The following is a 20,519-nucleotide window of genomic DNA, read 5'->3' as shown; positions in this document are numbered from 1 at the left end:
AAATGTTTTATTTAAAAATGTTCTATTTAAAGATCACATGGTGAGATGCAAATTAAGAATCTCAATCATAATAGATAGACCAGAGGACAACAATACTAACTTAAATCTGTTAGGATGAAAATGTTACTAGGATTAGCTTCATTCATTTACATCACAGGGGCTATTTGATATATCACACAGCACTTTACACTGAGATGTTTTGAACTTTTATAATATATCCAAAATTAATAAATGATTTACTTTTCCTTCTGCTTTTATAATCAGAGTTGTATGAAACAAAAACATATTTTACTCCTGAAAAGTTATCTAACCATTGAAACTTATCAGAACCGTTGCAATGGGCCCAAGTTTCGGGCTGCGCCTACAACGGCGCAGCCCTGATCTGGACGCCCGTTTTTCGCTCCCGAAAGTGCGCCTAAAAATTACTTACAGATTCTCCGGCGCCCTGCAGGTCCTCTGGAGCTGGACGCAGCGCAGCATGAGCTGTGGGTGGCTGAGCCAGGTCCCTGCGCTGAAAACAGTGCCGGGACCTCTGCACAGGCGCGCGACAGTGGCCGCGCATGTGCAGTAGCTCCAGGCGGCCAAAACTGTGGGAGGGGCCTGAAACACGCAGCCCCTAGCCCTGGCCGAATGGGCTCACTGGGCGGCGTGGATCAGGCTGCACCTCCCAAGCCCAGCTCCTGCTTCCTCCCTTCAGCTGGCTCACTCAAAACTGTCCCCTCCCCTCCCCCGCACCCGACCCGACTCTCCCCCCTGGACCCGACTCGACTCACCTTCCCCCCCCCGGACCCGACTCGACTCCCTCACCCCAGACCCGACTCGACTCCCCGCGCCCCCCCCCCCACCCCCGACCCGACTCGACTCCCTGCCCACCCCCCCCCCTGACCCGACTCGACTCCCCGCACCCCCCCCCCAACCCGACTCGACTCCCCCCCCACAAACCCGACTCGACTCACCCCCCCCCCCCCTGCCCCCGACCCGACTCCCGCTCCCTCCCGGGACCCAACCCGATTCGACTCCCGCTCCCCAGCCCCGGACTCGACCCGACTCCCACTCCGTTCCCGGACCCGACCAGACTCCCGCTCCCCCACCCCGGACTGGACCCGACCTGACCCCCGGACACCTACCTTTAACTCCGGTGCTGGGGGCGGGCCCCACCCGAAGTCTTGGGCCTGGCCTGGCCCGTTCAGCCTCCCCCTCCCTCCCTCCCGTCTCCCCCTCCCTCCCTCCCTTCTCCCCCCTCCCCCCTCCCCCCCTTCTCCCCCTTCTCCCCTCCCTCCCCCCCTTCTCCCCTCCCTGTCAGAAACACAGACAATGACAGACAGAGAGTGAGAGAGACACACATAGACAGACAGAGAGATAGAGATACTGACAGAGACACACTGGGTGGGCCCCTCCCAGCACGCTGTTGGAGGACTCCCGGTGCTGAAGTCGGTAAGTAGAAAATGTTTTATTTATTGATTTTTTTAATTTTTTTATTTTTAATTAATTTTTTTGATTGATTTATTGGTTGATTTATTTATGTATTTATCATTTATTATTGATGATGGCTCTTTATTTGTAAAACTGAAGTGTTTAATGTTTGTAAACTTCCCTTTAAACCCCCCCCCCCCACCATTCCCTACGCCTGATTTGTAATCTACGCCTGATTTTCTAAGGGTAGACAAGGTTTTTCTGAACTTACAAAAATCTACACTTACTCCATTCTAAGTTAGTTTGGAGTAAGTTTTCACTGCCTAAACTTTCAAAACGGGCGTAAGTGGCCGGACACGCCCACTTTTGAAAAAAAAAATCTGTTCCAAACTGAAACTGTTCTAACTGACTAGAACTGGAGCAAACTAAATGCCGAGAATTCAAATTTCTAAGATACTCCATTCTAAACCAGTTGCTCCAAAAAAACAGGAGCAACTCAGGCCGAAACTTGGCCCCAATGTTTCTACTAGATCTAAGATTCCAGAAAACCATGAGCCATACCTTACTTAACCAGTGGTGCTTTTGTCCCAAAAGGAAAAGTACATTGAGAGAATGTACCTCCTCCCCAAATACTTGTATTAGTCATATATAATTGAATTACACAGTGTTATTTAAACACTCAGGGCTAAAAATTAATGTGCTTAGTGCCACCTCTTGGCACCCGAGAGGGCCGCTAAGCGCTTACCGCCTGGGCGCAGCACTGTCAGTGCCTCCCGCGAACTTCAGTGGGGGTTTAAGGCGGCGCTAACAGTTAGCGTTGCGCTCTCTAGCACCACCCACTTGGTGATGTCAATGAGTGTGCAATGTCCCCGTAGCGCCATGGTCACAGACTTGACCGCTTTCGCCTCCCGTAGCGCCTGGTGCTACTTCCGACAGGGAAAACAGGCGTCACGGAGAAGCTGCTGAGGCGCTATGTCCGAGGGGGAGCAAGTGATTTATTTTTCTATTGATGCATCTCTCCTAGATGCTGCATACTGTTGTTTAGCTGCCTTGGCTTTTCTTTAACTTTTCGGGTGATCCAACTGGGCTCCCCTTTAGGCGTTAGGATGCCGGTTTCCTAGCGCCAGAACTTCAGCAGCGCTCCCACGATAGCGCCCCAGGAATCAGGGTTAGTGCCTTGAGGAGTATAGAACGCTTCCCTTAGCGCTCAACTCCCCTCTTGTGGCGCGAAAAGTGAATATCCCAGTTGGAGCCGGTAAACATCGCCCGGCGCTAAAGTTAGCGACCAGGCGGTGTCACCGCCTTAAACCGGCTATACTGAACTTTTAGTCCTCACTGTTTAAAGGAGCATTATATTGATAGATGGGGAAGAATAGGCGACCAAGAGGACAAAATAAGCAAATTTGTGTTAAATCCCGAGGTAAAATCCAAGGTCAACTTGAAAATGCGCGATTCTCAGATGAACTACAGTGGCTCGTGTTACATGGTCAACTTGTATGCAACCTAGGTCTAAGCCCACTATATCTCTTCTTGAGAGGGATTCAGTCACATACCATTCTTCTGTACATGTAAGATTTTGACATTTGCTGAAAGGTCAGCTGAAGTCACAGCTCAGTATAAACTTTCCGTCTGAAAGTCAACTCGATACGCTAAATAATGATCTGGTTCCTCAAACTCCAATTACTCATTTCTTTTAACTACTTTTACAACCAAGTTTGAATGGAAAGCAATAAACATCATGCCAATAAACCCCACACAGCTACAGATCACCATCTCTATTGCACAGATTGTGTCAAAATCAGAGTGCATTAGAAACTATTTCTGAACAACCTGCTAGCTCCTTAATAATTTGGTTTCAAAGCAAGTCAACTGGTAGCATTCTCAATTTCATAACCTAGAAATGAAGCGATTCTCAAATCTTGCAGAGTATGTTACAAACTGTTGAACTATTGTGCAACTTCCTCAAATGATGAAAGCAATGCTACAAGCCAGAAGAACACTGGACCTCTCTTCAGAACACCGACACACAGAGAACCCTCAGGGAAGTCTGCTTGACTCCATTTTGTTTTTCAATTTTAATATGGAGCATGTCATCAAAAAAAATTTATTTTTACTGACAGCAATATTCCTCTATAGAGTAGCGAACTCCCCTGCTGAAAAACATGAAGCGACTTGAGGTACTCTAAGCAGATACAGACAGAATTGGGCAGGGGGTGGAGAAATTGAGGGTTATATTCAGGGTCCAAAAAAACCAGGTGGGAAAAGTTGCTGAGAAAGTTGGACCAAAATATTTCTCACTCATCTGAATTCGACAAGGGCAGTACGCTCTCTGCCTGTTAATCACATATGAGCAACTTTTGAAGAGCTAAGTCATGAAGATGGCTATAATTGCTTGAGTGAGACTACTGAAAAAAGCTCAGCTTTACTTTCCAGTCGTGAACTTCAGTGCTCTACAAGGCCTACTTGGGCGATGTGCATAAAACATTATCGGTTCTTACTTTTGTCTACAAAAACTGCTAAAATTCCAGGATCATTCTGGTTTGCAAATATAACCCCCGGCTACTATTCTCTACAGCTAACTGTCTCCTTAAACCCCTCTCCCCTGTCTCCACCACATTCACCTCCAACAAGTGTGAGGAGCTCATGGACGTCTTTGTATCAAAGATTGAGACCATCCGATCAGCTGCCTCTGCGAGTTCCCTTCCTTCCCCTAGCCCACAGGGCCAAACTTCCTCTGACACTCCCACCTGCCCTAGTCCTAAACTCACATCTTATTCTAGTTTCTCTTTGACCTCCCCTCTTAATCTCTCCAAACTCATCTTATCCATGAGACCCACTGGCTGCTCTCTTGACCCTATTCTCACTAAACTGCTGACCACCCAACTTCCTTTTCTGGCTCCCATGTTAGCCGACATTGTTAAGGGTTCTCTGTCCTCGGGTACTGTTCCCCTCTCCTTCAAATCTGCCGTCATCACTCCTCTCCTCAAAAAACCAACCCTTGACCCCACTTTGCTTGCTAGCTAAGTGTTGTTGCCTCCCAAATCAGTGATCATCTTTCCATGAATTCAATGTTTGAATCCCTTCAATCTGGCTTTCGCCCCTGCCACAGTACCAAAACGGCTCTCATCACAGTCACAAATAACATCCTTTGTGACTGGGACAAAGGTAAACTATCCCTCCTCGTCCTTCTGGACCTGTCTGCACTCAGACCACTCCATCCTCCTCCAACTCCTCTCCTCTCCACCAATGTCCAGCTAGGTGGGATTGTACTCGCCTGGTTCCATTCTTATCTATCTAATCGTAGCCAGAAAATCTCCAGCAATGGCTTCTCTTCCCACTCCTGCATCGTTACCTCTGCTTTCCCACAAGGATCTGTCCTTGGTCCCCTCTTATTTCTCATCTATATGCTGCCCCTTGGCGATATCATCCGCAAACACGGAGTCAGTTTCCACATGTACGCAGACGACATCCAGCTCTACCTCTCCACCACTTTTCTCCACCCCTGCTTGGTATCTAAATTGTCAGATTGCTTGTCCGACATCCAGTACAGGATGAGCAGAAATTTTCTCCAATTAAATATTGGGAAGACCGAAGTCATTATCTTTGGTCCTGCCACAAACTGTGTTCCCTAACCATTGACTCCATCCCTCTCCTTAGCATCAATCTGAGGGTGGACAAGACTGTTCGCAACCTAGGTGTCATATTTGACACTGAAATGAGTTTCCAGCCACATATCCGCGACATAATTAAAACCGCCTTTTTCCACCTCCGTAACATTGCTCACCTCCATCCCTGCCTCAGCTCTTCTGTTGCTGAAACCCTTATTCATGCCTTTGTTATCTCTAGACTTGACTACTCCAACTTACTCCTGGCCGGCCTTCCACATTCCACAATACGTAAACTTGAAGTCATCCAAAACTCAGCAGCCCATGTACTAACCCGCACTAAGTCAAGATCAGCCATCACCCCTGTGCTTTCTGATCTACATTGACTCCCAGTTAAACAACGCCTCGATTTCAAAATTATCAGCCTTGTTTACAAATCACTCCATGGACTTGCCCCCTCCCTATCTCTGTAATCTCTTTCAGCCTCACAATCCCACAAGATGTCTGCACTCCTGAATTTTTGGCCTCTTGAACATCCCTCATTATAACTGCTCAACCATCGGTGGACGTGCCTTCAGCTGCCTGGGCCCTAAGCTCTGGAACTCCCTCCCTAAACCTCAACGCCTCTTTTTCCTCCTTTAAGATGCTCGTTAAAACCTACCTCTTTCCCAAACTTTTGATCATCTGCCTTAATTTCTTCTGTGGCTCAGTGTCAAATTTATCTGTTTGTCTGCAACACTGTTGTGAAGCGCCTTGGGATGCTTTACTACATTAAAGGCGCTATAAAAATAAAAGTTATTATTTGTGCAAGTTCAAGAGACAATTAATCTTGCTCTCAATATGGATTAAACCTCAATCTTCCAAATGTTTTGCACAGAAATAACAGCAGTAAAGTTTTACATATTACTTCTCCTGCTGTCTGTAACTCTTCTCCTTATACTTAAAAAGCTGAATAGTTGACTTTGTTCAACCACATTTGTTGGAGCACATATCAGACCATAATAAACCAGTGGCTTGGCAGTTGAAAACCCAAGTCTCCTGGTGCTCCCTGTGACCACGTGTCAATTTCTTAAGTTAGCTGTTCTTTTCAGGTTGTTTCACCTGCAAAATGCTTAAAAAAGTTAAATTGGATATTGTGTTTAATCAAACCTCTTTGCAACTATTCGATTTCTGAAAGGGATACTGCTAGTGTGACACCCATCTGTATTGTTGCTGCATTCAATGAATAAACAAATCTATTATATACACAACCCGAACTTGGGGGAATAAATTCTATACTTCTAGTGATGGGTGTTTTCATAATTCAATGCTGAAAACTTTGTGTTGCTCTAAAGTTCGGCAATAACTGTACTGATTCAAAATCATTACCACAAGAATATCATGTTCCTTCAATTGTCTAAGGAGATATATATAAAAGAGTTTTAGCCATATGACCTATAGAACGTTCCATTACTAAGTGATGGTGTATCAAACACCTTTTCTGCTGCAGTTACAATACTCACCAAATTGATCTACACTCCTCAAATATCCTATTAATGTTCTTCCATCCCGAAGTACTACTAAATGTTTTTCTGTAAAAGGGAAAATAAATATTTTAGATGTATAATTAACATTTTTGAAAACGGATAGGCATGAACTATTGTTGAAGCTCTCTCCCTAAACCACAACAACAGTAAGGGACCTCTCAATGTTGGGAGATTGCAACAGAAACAGAAGCAGATGGATAAAGAGACCAACTCAAACTTGATGAGCCAAATGGCCAGTTTCTGTGCTGTAAAATTCTAAAGACTGTGAATAAACCATCATTGGAGAGACACCAAAGCCTTGAAATTACACTGTGCAAAGGTTAGCACATGATGTCTGAAATTCCTTCGTCTGCTATCTTGACTGAGGCATTAACCCATGAGTTTCTGACCCCATATTTTCTCCATTACCAAGATTGCCGACTGCTACCTCCGTAACCACGCTCACCTCCATCTCTGCCTATCTTCTGCTGCTACCCTCATCCATGCCTTTGTCACCTTCAAACTCAAATGTTCCAATGGTCCTCCACTCACTCTAACCCCGTATTTTGGATGAGATGTTAAGCCGAGACACCGCCTGCTCTCTCAGGTGGACGCTAAAGATCCCATGGCACTGTTTTGAAGAAGAGCAGGGGAGTTATCCCCGGTGTTCTGACCAATATTTATCCCTCAATTAACATCATTAAAACAGATTATCCGGTCATTATCACACTGCTGTTGTAGGAGCTTGCTGTAAATTGGTTGCTACGTTTCCTACATTGCAACAGTGACTAGACTTCAAAAGTTGTTGTAAAGTGCTTTAGGACGTCCTGTGGTTATAAAGGCGCTATATAAATGCAAGTCATTCTTTTTTTCAGCTCATTCAAAATGTTGCTGCTCCTATCCTATCCCACACCAAGTCCTGCTCACCCATTACCCTGTCCTTGCTGACCTACATTGGCTACTGGTCCCCAAACACATAGAAACATAGAAAATAGGTACAGGAATAGGCCATTTGGCCCTTCGAGCCTGCACCGCCATTCAATGAGTTCATGGCTGATCATTCACCTCAGTACCCCATTCCTGCTTTCTCGCCATACCACTTGATTCCCCCTAGTAGTAAGGACGACATCTAACTCCTTTTTGAATATATTTAGTGAATTGGCCTCAAAAACTTTCTGTGGTGGAGAATTCCACAGGTTCACCTCTCTGGATGAAGAAGTTTCTCCTCATCTCGGTTCTAAATGGCTTACCCCTTATCCTTAGACTGTGACCCCTGGTTCTGGAATTCCCCAACATTGGGAACATTCTTCCTGCATCTAACCTGTCTAAACCCGTCAGAATTTTAAACGTGTCTCTGAGATCCCCTCTCATTTTTCTAAACTCCAGTGAATACAAGCCCAGTTGATCCAGTCTTTCTTGATATGTCAGTCCCGCCATCCCGGGAATCAGTCTGGTGAACCTTCGCTGCACTCCCTCAATAGCAAGAATGTCCTTTCTCTCCCTGCACCCTTCGCCTCTCGTCCTTTAAGACCCTCCTTAAAACCCAGCTCTCTGACCAAAGCCCCTCCTAATATAGCTCGTCTTGGTGTCTATTTTTGTCTGAAGCACCTTGGGACATTTTTCTATGGTAAAGGTGCTTTATAAATGCAAGCTGCTACTGTTGTTTACGTTAAATGGATTAATATCATTATTGAAATAATAGACAAAAGAATTTGACATGAATGCGTTAACCATTCATATTGCTCACAGAGTATAATTTCTAAATCTGGGTGACTACTAAGACAAATAAATATCTGCAAAGATAAATAATATTTCACAAAAGCCAAAATTTAATTTTCTAAACCCTATAATTGAAGCTGTTAATCTGTCTGTACAGATTGAATTTTGTTTCCAGAAAATACTACAGGTACTTCTAAAGATGCATAATCTTGTTCGGTATTTATTGAAATTATCGACTGCAAAGAGTTATCAACTTATAACAAGCTCCTTCATTAAACTTATAATGATGGCCAAACATTTACAATCCTCAATATATATTCTTCCAAAGTACTGTAAAATATAGGCTGCTGTCAATACTGAATTAATGGACTGATTTGCAGATATATTCCTCCTTTTATCTATTAAATCCAGCACAGGTTAAAAACAAAAAAAGAACAGACCATTCATTTTAACAATAAAATTCAAGGTATCCCTTTGGAATTTTGAATGCAGAACCCATGAGTAGGTGTTGTCATTTTTGCTACTAAGTTGATTGAAAACCTTTCTGGTTCTGATAATTAATAAAGTATGGCCTTAATGAAAACTGTTCGGCCTTTTAAGTTATAAATAAAACAAAATAAACGATGGTTGAATTACGTCACGGTGTCACTCACACAATGGCCATTATGATGATGATGCACAGCTGTTTGGCTTTTCGCTGTCCCGAATAAAAAAAAGTTTACCAAACCCTTGTGACCCTTTAACTCACACTGAGTAAACAAGCACAAGAAACATTCTTTTGTTTGCAAATATAGTCATGTGGATCAAAGCACCAGCAGCAGATGCTGCATGCCAACATTTAGCGAGGAGTTTCCTTCATCTGTGGAGCAAATCTAAAAGCAGGTACATTTGTAAAGAAAGTATCACACAGTTCAGGGAGAGCAGTGTATCTTCATGAACTACAGTTATGGTAGTAAGTTCACTTGGAATGTGATTGGTCAAGGCTGCCGATTTGGAAATATTTCATGATCTGTGAAATGACCTTGTGGGTCATATAACTACAGAACCTTCCTTCTGATTAAATATTCCTACAACTGTTTTTTACTCCTACTTTACAGCACCTTTCAAGCCCCTTTCAAATTTCCCAGCAGTTGTTAATATCTGCTTCTTTGGCTCAGCGTTCATTTATTTTTGATTACACCTCTGTCAAGTGTCTGCTTATGTTTCTCTACATTAAATATAAATGCTTTTCTATGCGCTATCTCAATAGAAATTGTTGTTTCAACACAAGAAGAAACGGTGTCAGCATGAGATTGTGAAGAAGTGTTGCTAGGCTCTTGAACTGGCATCAGCAAATCTGGTAAGTGGGCCCACCATTTTATTAAATTAAATCATATTTCAAATTTTAAAGAAGGGAATGATATTGAAAGTTTTATTTGGGCATTTTAACTTTTAGCCAGTCATAAGAACATAAGAAACATAAAAACATAAGAAATAGGAGCAGGAGTAGGCCATACGGTTCCTCGAGCCTGCTTCGCCATTTAATATGATCATGGACTCAGGTCCACTTCCCTGTCCGCTCCCCATAACCCCTTATCGGCTAAGAAACTGTCTATCTCTGTCTTAAATTTATTCAATGTCCCAACTTCCACAGCTCTCTGAGGCAGCGAATTCCACAGATTTACAACCCTCAGAGAAGAAATTCCTCCTCATCTCAGTTTGAAATGGGCAGCCCCTTATTCTAAGATTATGCCCTCTAGTTCTAGTCTCCCCTATCAGTGGAAACATCCTCTCTGCATCCACCTTGTCAAGTCCCCTCATAATCTTATACGTTTCGATAAGATCACCTCTCATTCTTCTGAATTCCAATGAGTAGAGGCCCAACCCACTCAACCTTTCCTCATAAGTCAACCCCTCATCTCCGGTCATTTGAACTTTTTGCCAGTCAGCACAAGTGTAAATACAAATGAATGGACCAGTTGACTTGTGATGCAATTAAGCAGAAAAGGGCTTGCAGCATTTTCTCAAATCAAAAGCTACATTTTAGGGTTTTGCCTCAATGCAAAGTATATTCACACAAGTTAAAAAAATGTCCCTGAGGTGAAAGGTAGTTAAATTGCTCATGGGCTGGGCTATAATATTGGAAAGGATTGTCTGGCGTAGGCCTTCCTGTTGTGTTGTGAACATAGTGATAGAGACACAAGCAACTAGTCAGGTTTGTAAACAGAAAGCTGTGAGGGCAAGCTTTCATCCGGTTCAGAAGAACGCAGGAGGATAGTTAGAAGCTATTTTGTTTAAGCCAAGTAATGACGACCCATTGACGCAAGGAAACATAGCTTGTTCATTGTTTATTATTATTTGTGTGAAGCATGAGTTACACTGAGCCAGGATGATCGCCTTGGTCAAGGGCCCCATTGTGGTTGACTGGTTTCCTGATGTACATGTTGTCCAGCTCGGTCTGCAGTACGATAAGGGCTGCTGGAATTGTCCCCATTTTCTCTACACACAGGGCAGGTACCTCCTAAAGAGTGGTGAGAATGTGGAACTCGCTACCACAGGGAGCGGTTGAAACGAATAGTATAGATGCATTTAAGGGGAGGCTAGACAAGCATATGGGGGAGAAGGGAATAGAGGGTTATGCTGATAGATTTAGATGAGGAAAGATGGGAGGAGGCTCGAGTGGAGCATAAACGCCGGCATGGACTGGTTGGTCTGAATGGCTTCTTTCTGTGTCATATATCCTATGTAATTCTATGTAATACTAAAGCCATTGTTGGGACAGTGTTGTTCCTCATACTTGTAGACTTTGAACAACAGCCAAACAACTTTTTACATTGAACTGAAAGATTAGTAATTGCTACTGAAATTCCACATGGAACTCCGAAATGGAAAATGTGATTCTTTGAGTTATGTATTGAAAAGTAGAGTCCATAGCACTGATAGCAACTTGATGTTGTTTAGATGCAATTTGTATTTTATTTCCCATCGGAAGTAGGGTTTGCTCATTAAGTGATTCATTCCTGACTTAAGCAAAGTCCTATGATTCCACAAATCCAGATCCCATTGTGATCCCCATTTTTCAAACATCTAAGCTGTAGTTAAGATCCTTTTACTGTATAATAGAGGGAAAGGATCCAAATGTTGAAAAGATGCTCTTAAAGAACATCAATGGAAATAAAAATCAGGAGATGTAAAACGGGCTGCTGACTCGCGATCACCCATTTTACACTGTCACACACAGTCAAAATTACTCCCAGTGCGAGAGATCAGTTTCTATCCTACTAATCATGATCTTTCTGAACAGACTTTGGAGGATTAAGTGCAGCTCTATCTCAAAGAGATTGCAGGGACTGAAAATCCTGAATGAGTTGCAGTGAACTCACTGGATAAGATACAACACTGGTCCGTACAGTCTGAGAAGGCCTCTGTTATTAGCTTCTGTTTGGAAAAAAGGAGAATTTTGTCAGTGTATCTGCTTGCTCTGTAGAAATTACTTTAGGATCACACTGTCTGGACTCTGCAGAAAGGGCCGAGAAATTGACCTCCGTAGTACCTCCCATTATCGCCTCTGGGAGGACGCTAACGACTTACCAGGCGCGGCGAGATGAACAACTCCCGCTAAATTGGGCGAGAGATTTGCAGCGGCAGTAACATATTGCGCCACGATCTCCTGCACCTGGAGATCATGATGTCACTGTCCTGCGCATCGCCCTGGACCCAAACTTTGGTTCCGCCCCATGCAGCATTGCCGGACGACAACATCGACAGCTGCAGGAGGTGTTGTTTGGGAGGCCGGGCGCAAGTTAAAGGCGATGTTGTAAGTAGGTAAATTGTTATAAATCATAATTTCAATTGTTTCCATTTCTCTTTGGCCGCAAACAATCAGCCCAGCACTCTGCTGCAGTGCATGGGGCTGATGGAGCCGGATCCGGCTACCGTTGGGGACCAGCTATCTGCAGCGATGGCCTTCCCTTTAAGGGAGGGAAGGAGCCTCGGATTGCGGCAGCGCCGCACGGGATATTGTGCAGCGTCGCACGGGATATTGTGCAGCGCTGCACCACTACCGCCCCGCCTGTGTCCTTTCACACTCCAGGAAGGAAGTGGAGCGCTTGATTTACAGTTCCTGGAGCGCTAACACCGAATTTACAGAAAGCTGAGAATCATTAGTGCCTGGCACTAATTGTTCCAGCTTTCAAAAGTTACTGCCCCAAATGGCACGTCCCAAATTTCTCCCCCTAGATCTTTAAAAGAACAAACTCCCTACTGCATCAGTGCAAAGAATTGTGCAGATGGCACCAGAGGGGGAGATCGAGGCAGCTGACAAATGTTAAGTCGCCATGGGGGATTTGACAGATGTAAAACAAGTCAATAGTGGCTTGTACCAATGCTGAGCATATTAGAACTAGGAGTAAATGCACAGGATGGCTAGAAAGAGCTGGGCTGAACCAGGTGAGGATGCAAGAGTCAGAATACTACCAGTACTGGCTAAGAATGAGCAATTCTCTTTTTAGAAAGGATTTCTTTATTGGTTAGGAGAATCTGAGGCACCATGACATTTAAGTGGGGAGGTGCCAACAGAATTTGTGAGTTCAGTCAGTGCTTGGGCAGTACCAGGCATGTGTTCAGTGACCAGGCAGAGTTGAGTTTACCAAAATTTGTTTTCAACCTATGATCATAGATTGTAGATGCCTTAAATAATCCCTTTGCATATGCCGCAAAAACAATAGGCAACCTAGCATTCTGACCAACAATCAGACATAACAAGCAATGATCATTCCAATCAGCCCAAAGAAAAACTCTTGAAAAAATTAGGACAATATTTACAGTGCAAATCTTTTATAATGACCATAATCTTTATAACAGATTAGACATATAATTAATTATAATAATGAAAGCAAGATACTGCAGACCCAGAAAATCTGAAATAAAAACAGAGAATGCAGGTCAGGCAGCATATGTGAAGAGAGAAACAAAGTTAACGTTACAGGTCATGGCCTCTTGTCAGAACTGGAAAAGTTAGAGATTGAACAACTTCTTTAGCAAGTGCAGAGTCAGGGAAGGGGTTGGGGGGGGACGGGGGGGAAAGAGAGGATAGGACAAAAGGGAAGGTCAGTGATAGGGTGGAAGGTTGGAGAGATTAAATGACATTGTGCAGCGCTGTACCACGACTCTGTCCTTTAGCGCTCTAGGAAGGAAGTGGAGCCCTTTTACCTCCTCCCTTCCCACTATCCAGCGCCCCAAACACCCCAGGTGAAACAGCGATTTACTTGTACTTCTTTCAATTTAGTATACTGCATTCGCTGCTCACGATGTGGTCTCCTCTACATTGAAGAGTTCAAATGCAAATTGTGTGACCGCTTTGTGGAACACCTCCGTTCGGTCTGTAAGTGTGACCCTGAGCTTCCGGTTGCCTGTCACTTTAATTCCCCGCTCCACTCCCACTCTGACCTCTCCGTTCTCGGCCTCCTACACTGTTTCAATGAAGCTCATGCAAGCTCGAAGAACTGCACCTCATCTTTCGTTTAGCCTTTATAGCCTTCTGGACTCAACATCGAGTTCAACAATTTCAGAGCATAACCTCTGCTCACATTTTGCTTCCTTTCCTCCCTTTTTAAAAATCCCACCACCCCTCCCAACCCCCCGCCCCCCAATCTTATGTAATATTTTTCTCTGTTTCCCATGCCAGCTGGTAATTATTCTGCCAGTCACACCCGATCTAAACTAACCTTTTTCTAACTTGTGCCATTACCATCTCAAATCGACCCATCATCCCTTTTGTCTCTCTAATCTCTCCTGTCTTCCACCCTATCACGGACCTTCCCCTTTGTTCTTTCCTCCCCTCCCCCTTTCAGTGCTCCTTAAGAATCTGTTCATTTTGAACATTCGCCAGTTCTGACGAAGGGTCGTCGACCTGAAACGTTAACTCTGTTTCCCTCTCCACAGATAATGTCTGACCCGCTGAGGTTTCCAGCATTTTCTGTTTTTATTTCAGATTCCAGCATCCGCAGTATTTTGCTTTTGACAAAAGGGATGATGGTGCAAGGCGAAAGGAGATGATAGTGGGACAAGTAAAGAAACGAAAGATGGGTCTAGAGGAGGGGGAAATGGGAATAGCAGAATCATCAGCAACAGCTGCCGTCCAAAAAAATGGGGGCAGAGGTTATGATCTGAAATTGTTGAACTCCATGTTGAGTCCGGAAGGTGCAAAGTGCCGAATAGAAAGATGAGATATTCTTCCTCGAGCTTACATTAATTAATTATGCCTTGTTCCGATGAAGAAAGTTTGCAATTTGGAGGATTTAAAAATAAACAAAAAGAGAGTCACGAAGAAAAAAAGTATAATTTAAACTGATTAATTAAACAAAGACAATCACAGATGAGTAGGTGACAAAGATGGCATGATGGGAAAATAATTGATGTCTCGGATACAAAATCAGGGCTTGTATCGGCTGATGGTACAGACATCACGCGGAGGGGTGCAATCCTCTCCCTATTGGACCATCATCACATCATTTAAGCCTTAAAAGGAAAGTCATTTCTCACGTTAAATTTCCCCCCCAGGCAAGTGTGACGTGGCAATGGCTCACTGCAGTGGTGTGTGGAGAATGTGAACCAGAAGAAAAATCTATTTATCGATCCAGTTTCTTCCCAACATTGGAAGGATCGACATTTTGCAATTGGGTTTAGAAACATAGAAAATAGGTGCAGGAGTAGGCCATTCGGCCCTTCGAGCCTGCACCACCATTCAATAAGATCATGGCTGATCGAAGCAGCCAGACTAGTTCATCACATCTTTGTAGTTCTACACTATTTTGGAGGGAGGAGAATAAGTATCCCCTTCCACATTTTTCTTTGCTCAAAGTGGTAAATTGTGTTAGTCAACATTTTCAATGAGGCATACCAAAGCATGGGCTTTATGCTAAACATCCGTAAGACAAAGGTCCTCCACCAACCTGTCCCCGCCGCACAGCACTGCCCCCCAGTCATCAAGATCCATGGCGTGGCCCTGGACAATGTGGACCATTTCCCATACCTCGGGAGCCTCTTATCGACAAGAGCAGACATTGACGACGAGATCCAACACCGCCTCCAGTACGCCAGTGCAGCCTTCGGAAAAGAGTGTTCAGAGACAAGGCCCTCAAATCTGACACCAAGCTCATGGTCTACAGGGCTGTAGTAATACCCGCCCTCCTGTATGGCTCAGAGACATGGACCATGTACAGTAGACACCTCAAGTCGCTGGAGAAATACCACCAATGATGCCTCCGCAAGATCCTGCAAATTCCTTGGGAGGACAGATGCACCGGCATTAGCATCCTTGACCAGGCCAACATCCCCAGCATTGAAGCACTGACCACACTTGATCAGCTCCGCTGGGCAGGTCACATTGTTTGCATGCCATACACGAGACTCCAAACAGCAAACGAGCCAAAGGTGGGCAGAGGAAATGTTACAAGGACACCCTCAAAGCCTCCCCGATAAAATGCAACATCCCCACTGACACCTGGGAGTCCCTGGGCAAAGACTGCCCTAAATGGAGGAAGAGCATCCGGGAGGGCGCTGAGCACCTTGAGTCTGATCGCCGAGAGCATACATAAATCAAGCACAGGCAGCGGAAAGAGCGTGCGGCAAACCAGTCTCACCCACCCTTCCCTCAACTACTATCTGTCCCATTTGAGTGGGACTATGGTTCTCATATTGGACTGTTCAGCCACCTAAGAACTTATTTTTTAGAGTGGAAGTCTTCCTCGATTCCGAGGGACTGCCTATGATGATAAAATTGTGTTGGGATTTGGTTCCATGTATGCAACACCTGTTGGAACCTGCTTTAGTAACCATTCTTCAGGTATTAACCTAGATAGTGAATGCTAGCAGGTATTTTGCTGGCATTGGTGGTGGAAAGATATGACAGTTTTGACATTTTATGATATTCTGTGCTCACCTCATGCACACACACGTATATATGTATACAGACACACACAACTGGATAAAGAATTGAAGCTTGTTTATTCTTCTATACCTGTTAGAGGAAATCACCTCTAATGGCAGGTCTCCGAGACAGAAAAGATCACCAAGTAGGAGTAAGTAAGCTACTCTTATGTGGGAGCAAAGAGAAGTATCTTTCCAAGTCATGGAAGTCAATAAAAGCACTACAAGTAATTAAAACAATCATTACTGTTGAGGACTATCCAGTTACCAAGATTGGTGCTGAGATTTTATTTACTCTGTAACACAAGCATAAACATCCAGGACTGGAAAGGAAGATAATCCACACTCCCATAGTAACAAATAACCAAACAAAAAATGGACATACCACTTATATTAGCAAAATATCTCTCTTTAACATAAGAAACACAAGAAATCGGAACAGGAGTAGGCCATTCAGCCCCTCGAGCCTGCTCTACCATTTAATAAGATCATGGCTGATCTGTTTATGGACTCAGCTCCACTTGTCTGCCTATAACCCTTCACTCCCTTATCGTTCAAAAATCTGTCTATCACTGCCTTAAATATATTCAATGACCCAGCCTCCACAGCTCTCTGGAGTAGAGAATTCCACAGATTTACGACCCTCTGCGAGAAGAAATTCCTCCTCATATCAGTTCTAAATGGGCTCATCTCAGTTCTAAATTATTCTTAAATTATGCCTCTAGTTCTACATTCTCCCATGAGTGGAAACATCCTCTCTGCATCTACCTTGTCGAGCTCTCTCAGTGTCTTATATGTTTCAATAAGATCGCCTCTCATTCTTCTAAACTCCAAAATTATTTCATGAGGAAAGTCTGCAAGCTTTTGACTTTTAAATATAAACTGCACACTAAAAGTATTGTCCTGTTCTCCAAAGCGGTCCTTTAACAAAAAGCACTTACGTGCTGTTAGAGAATAGTAAAGGGAATCGCTCTAACAATACTTTCAGGTTCAAAAGCTTTAAGTCAAATTATACACTTTTAATATTATAAATGTAATAATAGATCTAGGACTTGCGATTATTTTAATTTTTATCTTAAGTTGTACATGACATTGTATATTTTTATGCTTTGTAATGCTTATAGCAATGCAACAATACTAGATGTTAAACAGTGAAGAAATGTTACTATTTTCTGGTGTTTTGTACACTTTACAGATTTAGACATTATGTATACAGCAGAGCAAAAGGAGGTTTAAAGTGCATTTTATAATGTAGAAGATTTTTTAACCTTTTTCAAGAGAGCGATATGCATCGGTTGATCCTCTCTTTTTATAATCCACATTGAGGAACCAGTCTCTGGAGCAGTGATGGGAGTGTGGTGTTAATAAGTTCCCACATCTGCTATAATCAAACATGATCAGAATCCAATGGCATTCTCATAAACCCATAATTTTATGTCTACAAAAAAGTTTAGGTCAGCTACATTATGGAGGGCAACTGACATGATGAACCAGGCATCTACAGCTGGCTCCATTCTAATAGTGCAGAAACACCTGAACTATCCATTTGTTTGGTGCTACAGCTGATCTGGGACTGCTTGATGCTGAGAGTGTAAAAGATTGCTTTAGTTGGTGCTGAGATTTTATTTAAAATTGCTTTGTAACACAAGCATAAATATCCAGGACTGGAAAGGAAGATAATCCACACTCCATTATAACAAATAACTAAACAATGGACGTACCACTTATATTGACAAAATATCCCTCTTTAACATAAGAAACACAAGAAATAGGAGCAGGAGTAGGCCATTTGGCCCTTTGAGCCTGCTCCATCATTTAATAAGATCATGGCTGATCTGATCTTGGACTCAGCTCCACTTCCCTACCTACTCCCCATAACCCTTCACTCCCTTATTGTTCAAAAATCTGTCCATCTCCACCTTAAATATATTCAATGACTCAGCTTCCACAGCTCTCTGGAGTAGAGAATTCCACAGATTTACGACTCTCAGTCACCTGAGAATTCACTTTTAGAGTGGAAGCAACTCTTTCTCGATTTCAAGGGACTGCCTATGACGATGAAAAGATTGAATTGTTCCATTGCCAGCATTGACTTAAGGAGCAAAAAAATTAATCATGTAGTGTACTTCAATGGTTTTAAGGATTGGTATATGCATGTTCACACTAGTTCTGTGTATATAATGTATTCTGATCTTTTATTAATATGCAATTAACTTCTTTATTCTCATTAATCCTTCAGTGATTTTGCACAACATTGAAGTTTTTTTGCCGAGGTCGTAGCACACAAGATAAAAGTTCTATAACCGGACAATTCATTTGTGGAGCTACTTAGCATCTTATGGCTGGGCTGTAGATAGATAACATTATTATAATTTTCAGTAAATAACTTTAGACTTCAACAACTGCATAGTTTGTGGGAGAAACTACAACTTTAAGCTGGGGACAACATCTTCACTGAGGCGTATGAAAGCATAGGCCTTACACTAAACATCCATAAGACAAAGGTCCTCCACCAACCTGACCCTGCCACACAGCACTGCCCCCCAGTCATCAAGCCCTGGGCAACGTGGACCACTTTCCATACCTCTGGAGCCTATTATCAACAAGGGCAGACATCGACAATGAGGTCCCCCAGTGCGCCAGCGCAGCCTTCGGCTGCCTGAGGAAGAGTGTGTTCGAAGACCAGGCCTTCAAATCTGGAACCAAGCTCATGGTCTACAGGGCAGTAGTGATACCCGCCCTCCTGTATGGCTCAGAGACGTGGACCATATACAGTATTCACCTCAAATCGTTGGAGAAATACCACCAACGATGTCTCTGCAAGATCCTGCAAATCCCCTGGGAGGTCAGGCGCACCAATGTTAATGTCCTCGATCAGGCTAACATCCCCAGCATCGAAGCACTGACCATGCTCGACCAGCACTGTTGGGCGGGCCACATTGTTCGCATGCCTGACACAAGACTCCCAAAGCAAGTGCTCTACTCGGAACTCCAACACAGCAAGCGAGCCACAGGTGGGCAGAGGAATCGTTTCAAGGACACCCTTAAAGCCTCCTTGATAAAATGCAACATCCCCACCGACACCTGGGAGTCTTTGGCCAAAGACCGCCCTAAGTGGAGGAAGAGCATCCAGGAGGGCGCTTAGCACCTCGAGTCTCATCGCCGAGTGCATTCAGAAAGCAAGCGCAGGCAGCGGAAGGAGTGTGCGGTAAACGAGTCTTCCCACCCACCCTTTCCCTCAACGACTGTCTGTCCCACTTGTGACAGAGACTGTAATTCCCGCATTGGACTGTACAGTCACCTAAGAACTCACTTTCAGAGTGGAAGCAAGTCTTCCTCGCTTTCAAGGGACTGCCTATGATGATGATGATCATGAAGCTGGAGACCAATGAGAACAAATTCTGGTCGGCACAACCCTTTTAAGTCTTAAAATTCTGTAGGCAAATTATCCTTGACAGAAATTAAATCCCGGTGAAAAGGTTTCAAATTAACTTTCCCATCGTCAATAAATTTGATCAAGTCTTGATTTTAGGAAACTAGAAGGATTTTCCTTTTGAATAGTACACAATACAAGTGGTATTATGTTCTAAAATAATCAATGTCCTTGTCCTGAGGTGGGTGGGAAGACTTGCTTTTATATAGCGCCTCCCGGACGTCCCAAAGCACTTTACAGCCAATGAAGTACTTTTTAAAGTGTAATCACTGTTGTAATGTAGCAAACACAGCAGCCAATTTGCACATAGCAAGCTGCCACAAACAACAATGCAATAATAGTCAGATAATCTATTTTAGTGATGTTGATTGAGGGATAAATATTGGCCGGAACACCGGGGATAACTCACTCCCCTGCTCTTCTTCGAAATAGTGCCATGGGATTTTTCATGTCCACCTGAGAGTGTAGACGCGGCCTCGGTTTAACGTCTCATCCCAAAGATGGCACCTCTGACAGTGCCGCGCTCCCTCTGCGCCGCACTGGAGTGTCAGCCTAGATTTTTGTGCTCAAGTCTCTGAACCCACAACCTTGTGTCCCAAGAGGCGAGAGACAGAGAGAGAGAGAGAGAGAGAGAGTACTGCCCACCGAGGCTCTGGCTGACACCCAGGGTGAATACAACTGTGCATCTTGGAACAGAGTGTGTGCACACAGTGAAGGTGAGGTGGTCAATCATCGACCGGGGCGATGTAAGCCTACAGTTGGAGGAGATGAGAATGCATCAGACCGACAAGGGGTAAGAGCGGTGTAAATACAATGCCTTACTGTCAATGTCTTCTATCAGGCTGGCCGTGCCGGGCATGTAGTTCATCTTGGTCTTACTCAACCATTGGGTCAACCCCGGGAAGTGACGTCAGCGCCGGTGCCGTCACTTCCGGC

The 20,519-nt window shown here is 43.9% G+C and overlaps 1 protein-coding gene across 1 annotated transcript in view; it reads right to left on the bottom strand.

Annotated features, from left to right (window-relative positions):
- LOC139260265 (U6 snRNA-associated Sm-like protein LSm1) overlaps positions 1 to 20,486 on the bottom strand; it is a 28,057-nt gene extending 7,571 nt beyond the window's left edge. Inside the window, exons 1-2 of the mRNA XM_070876655.1 lie at positions 20,406 to 20,486; positions 6,521 to 6,589 (exon numbers count right to left, since the gene is read on the bottom strand). Of these exons, the coding sequence (XP_070732756.1) occupies positions 6,521 to 6,589; positions 20,406 to 20,451 (115 nt within the window). The 5' untranslated portion in view covers positions 20,452 to 20,486. The remainder of the gene's footprint in view (positions 1 to 6,520; positions 6,590 to 20,405) is intronic.
- Between the last annotated feature and the right edge of the window lie 33 nt (positions 20,487 to 20,519).

The sequence above is a fragment of the Pristiophorus japonicus genome, chromosome 3, assembly GCF_044704955.1.
Source record: "Pristiophorus japonicus isolate sPriJap1 chromosome 3, sPriJap1.hap1, whole genome shotgun sequence".
Taxonomy (NCBI): Eukaryota; Metazoa; Chordata; class Chondrichthyes; family Pristiophoridae; genus Pristiophorus; species Pristiophorus japonicus.
Note: the sequence above shows the minus strand (reverse complement) of the source record. Positions and strands in the feature narration are given on the sequence as shown.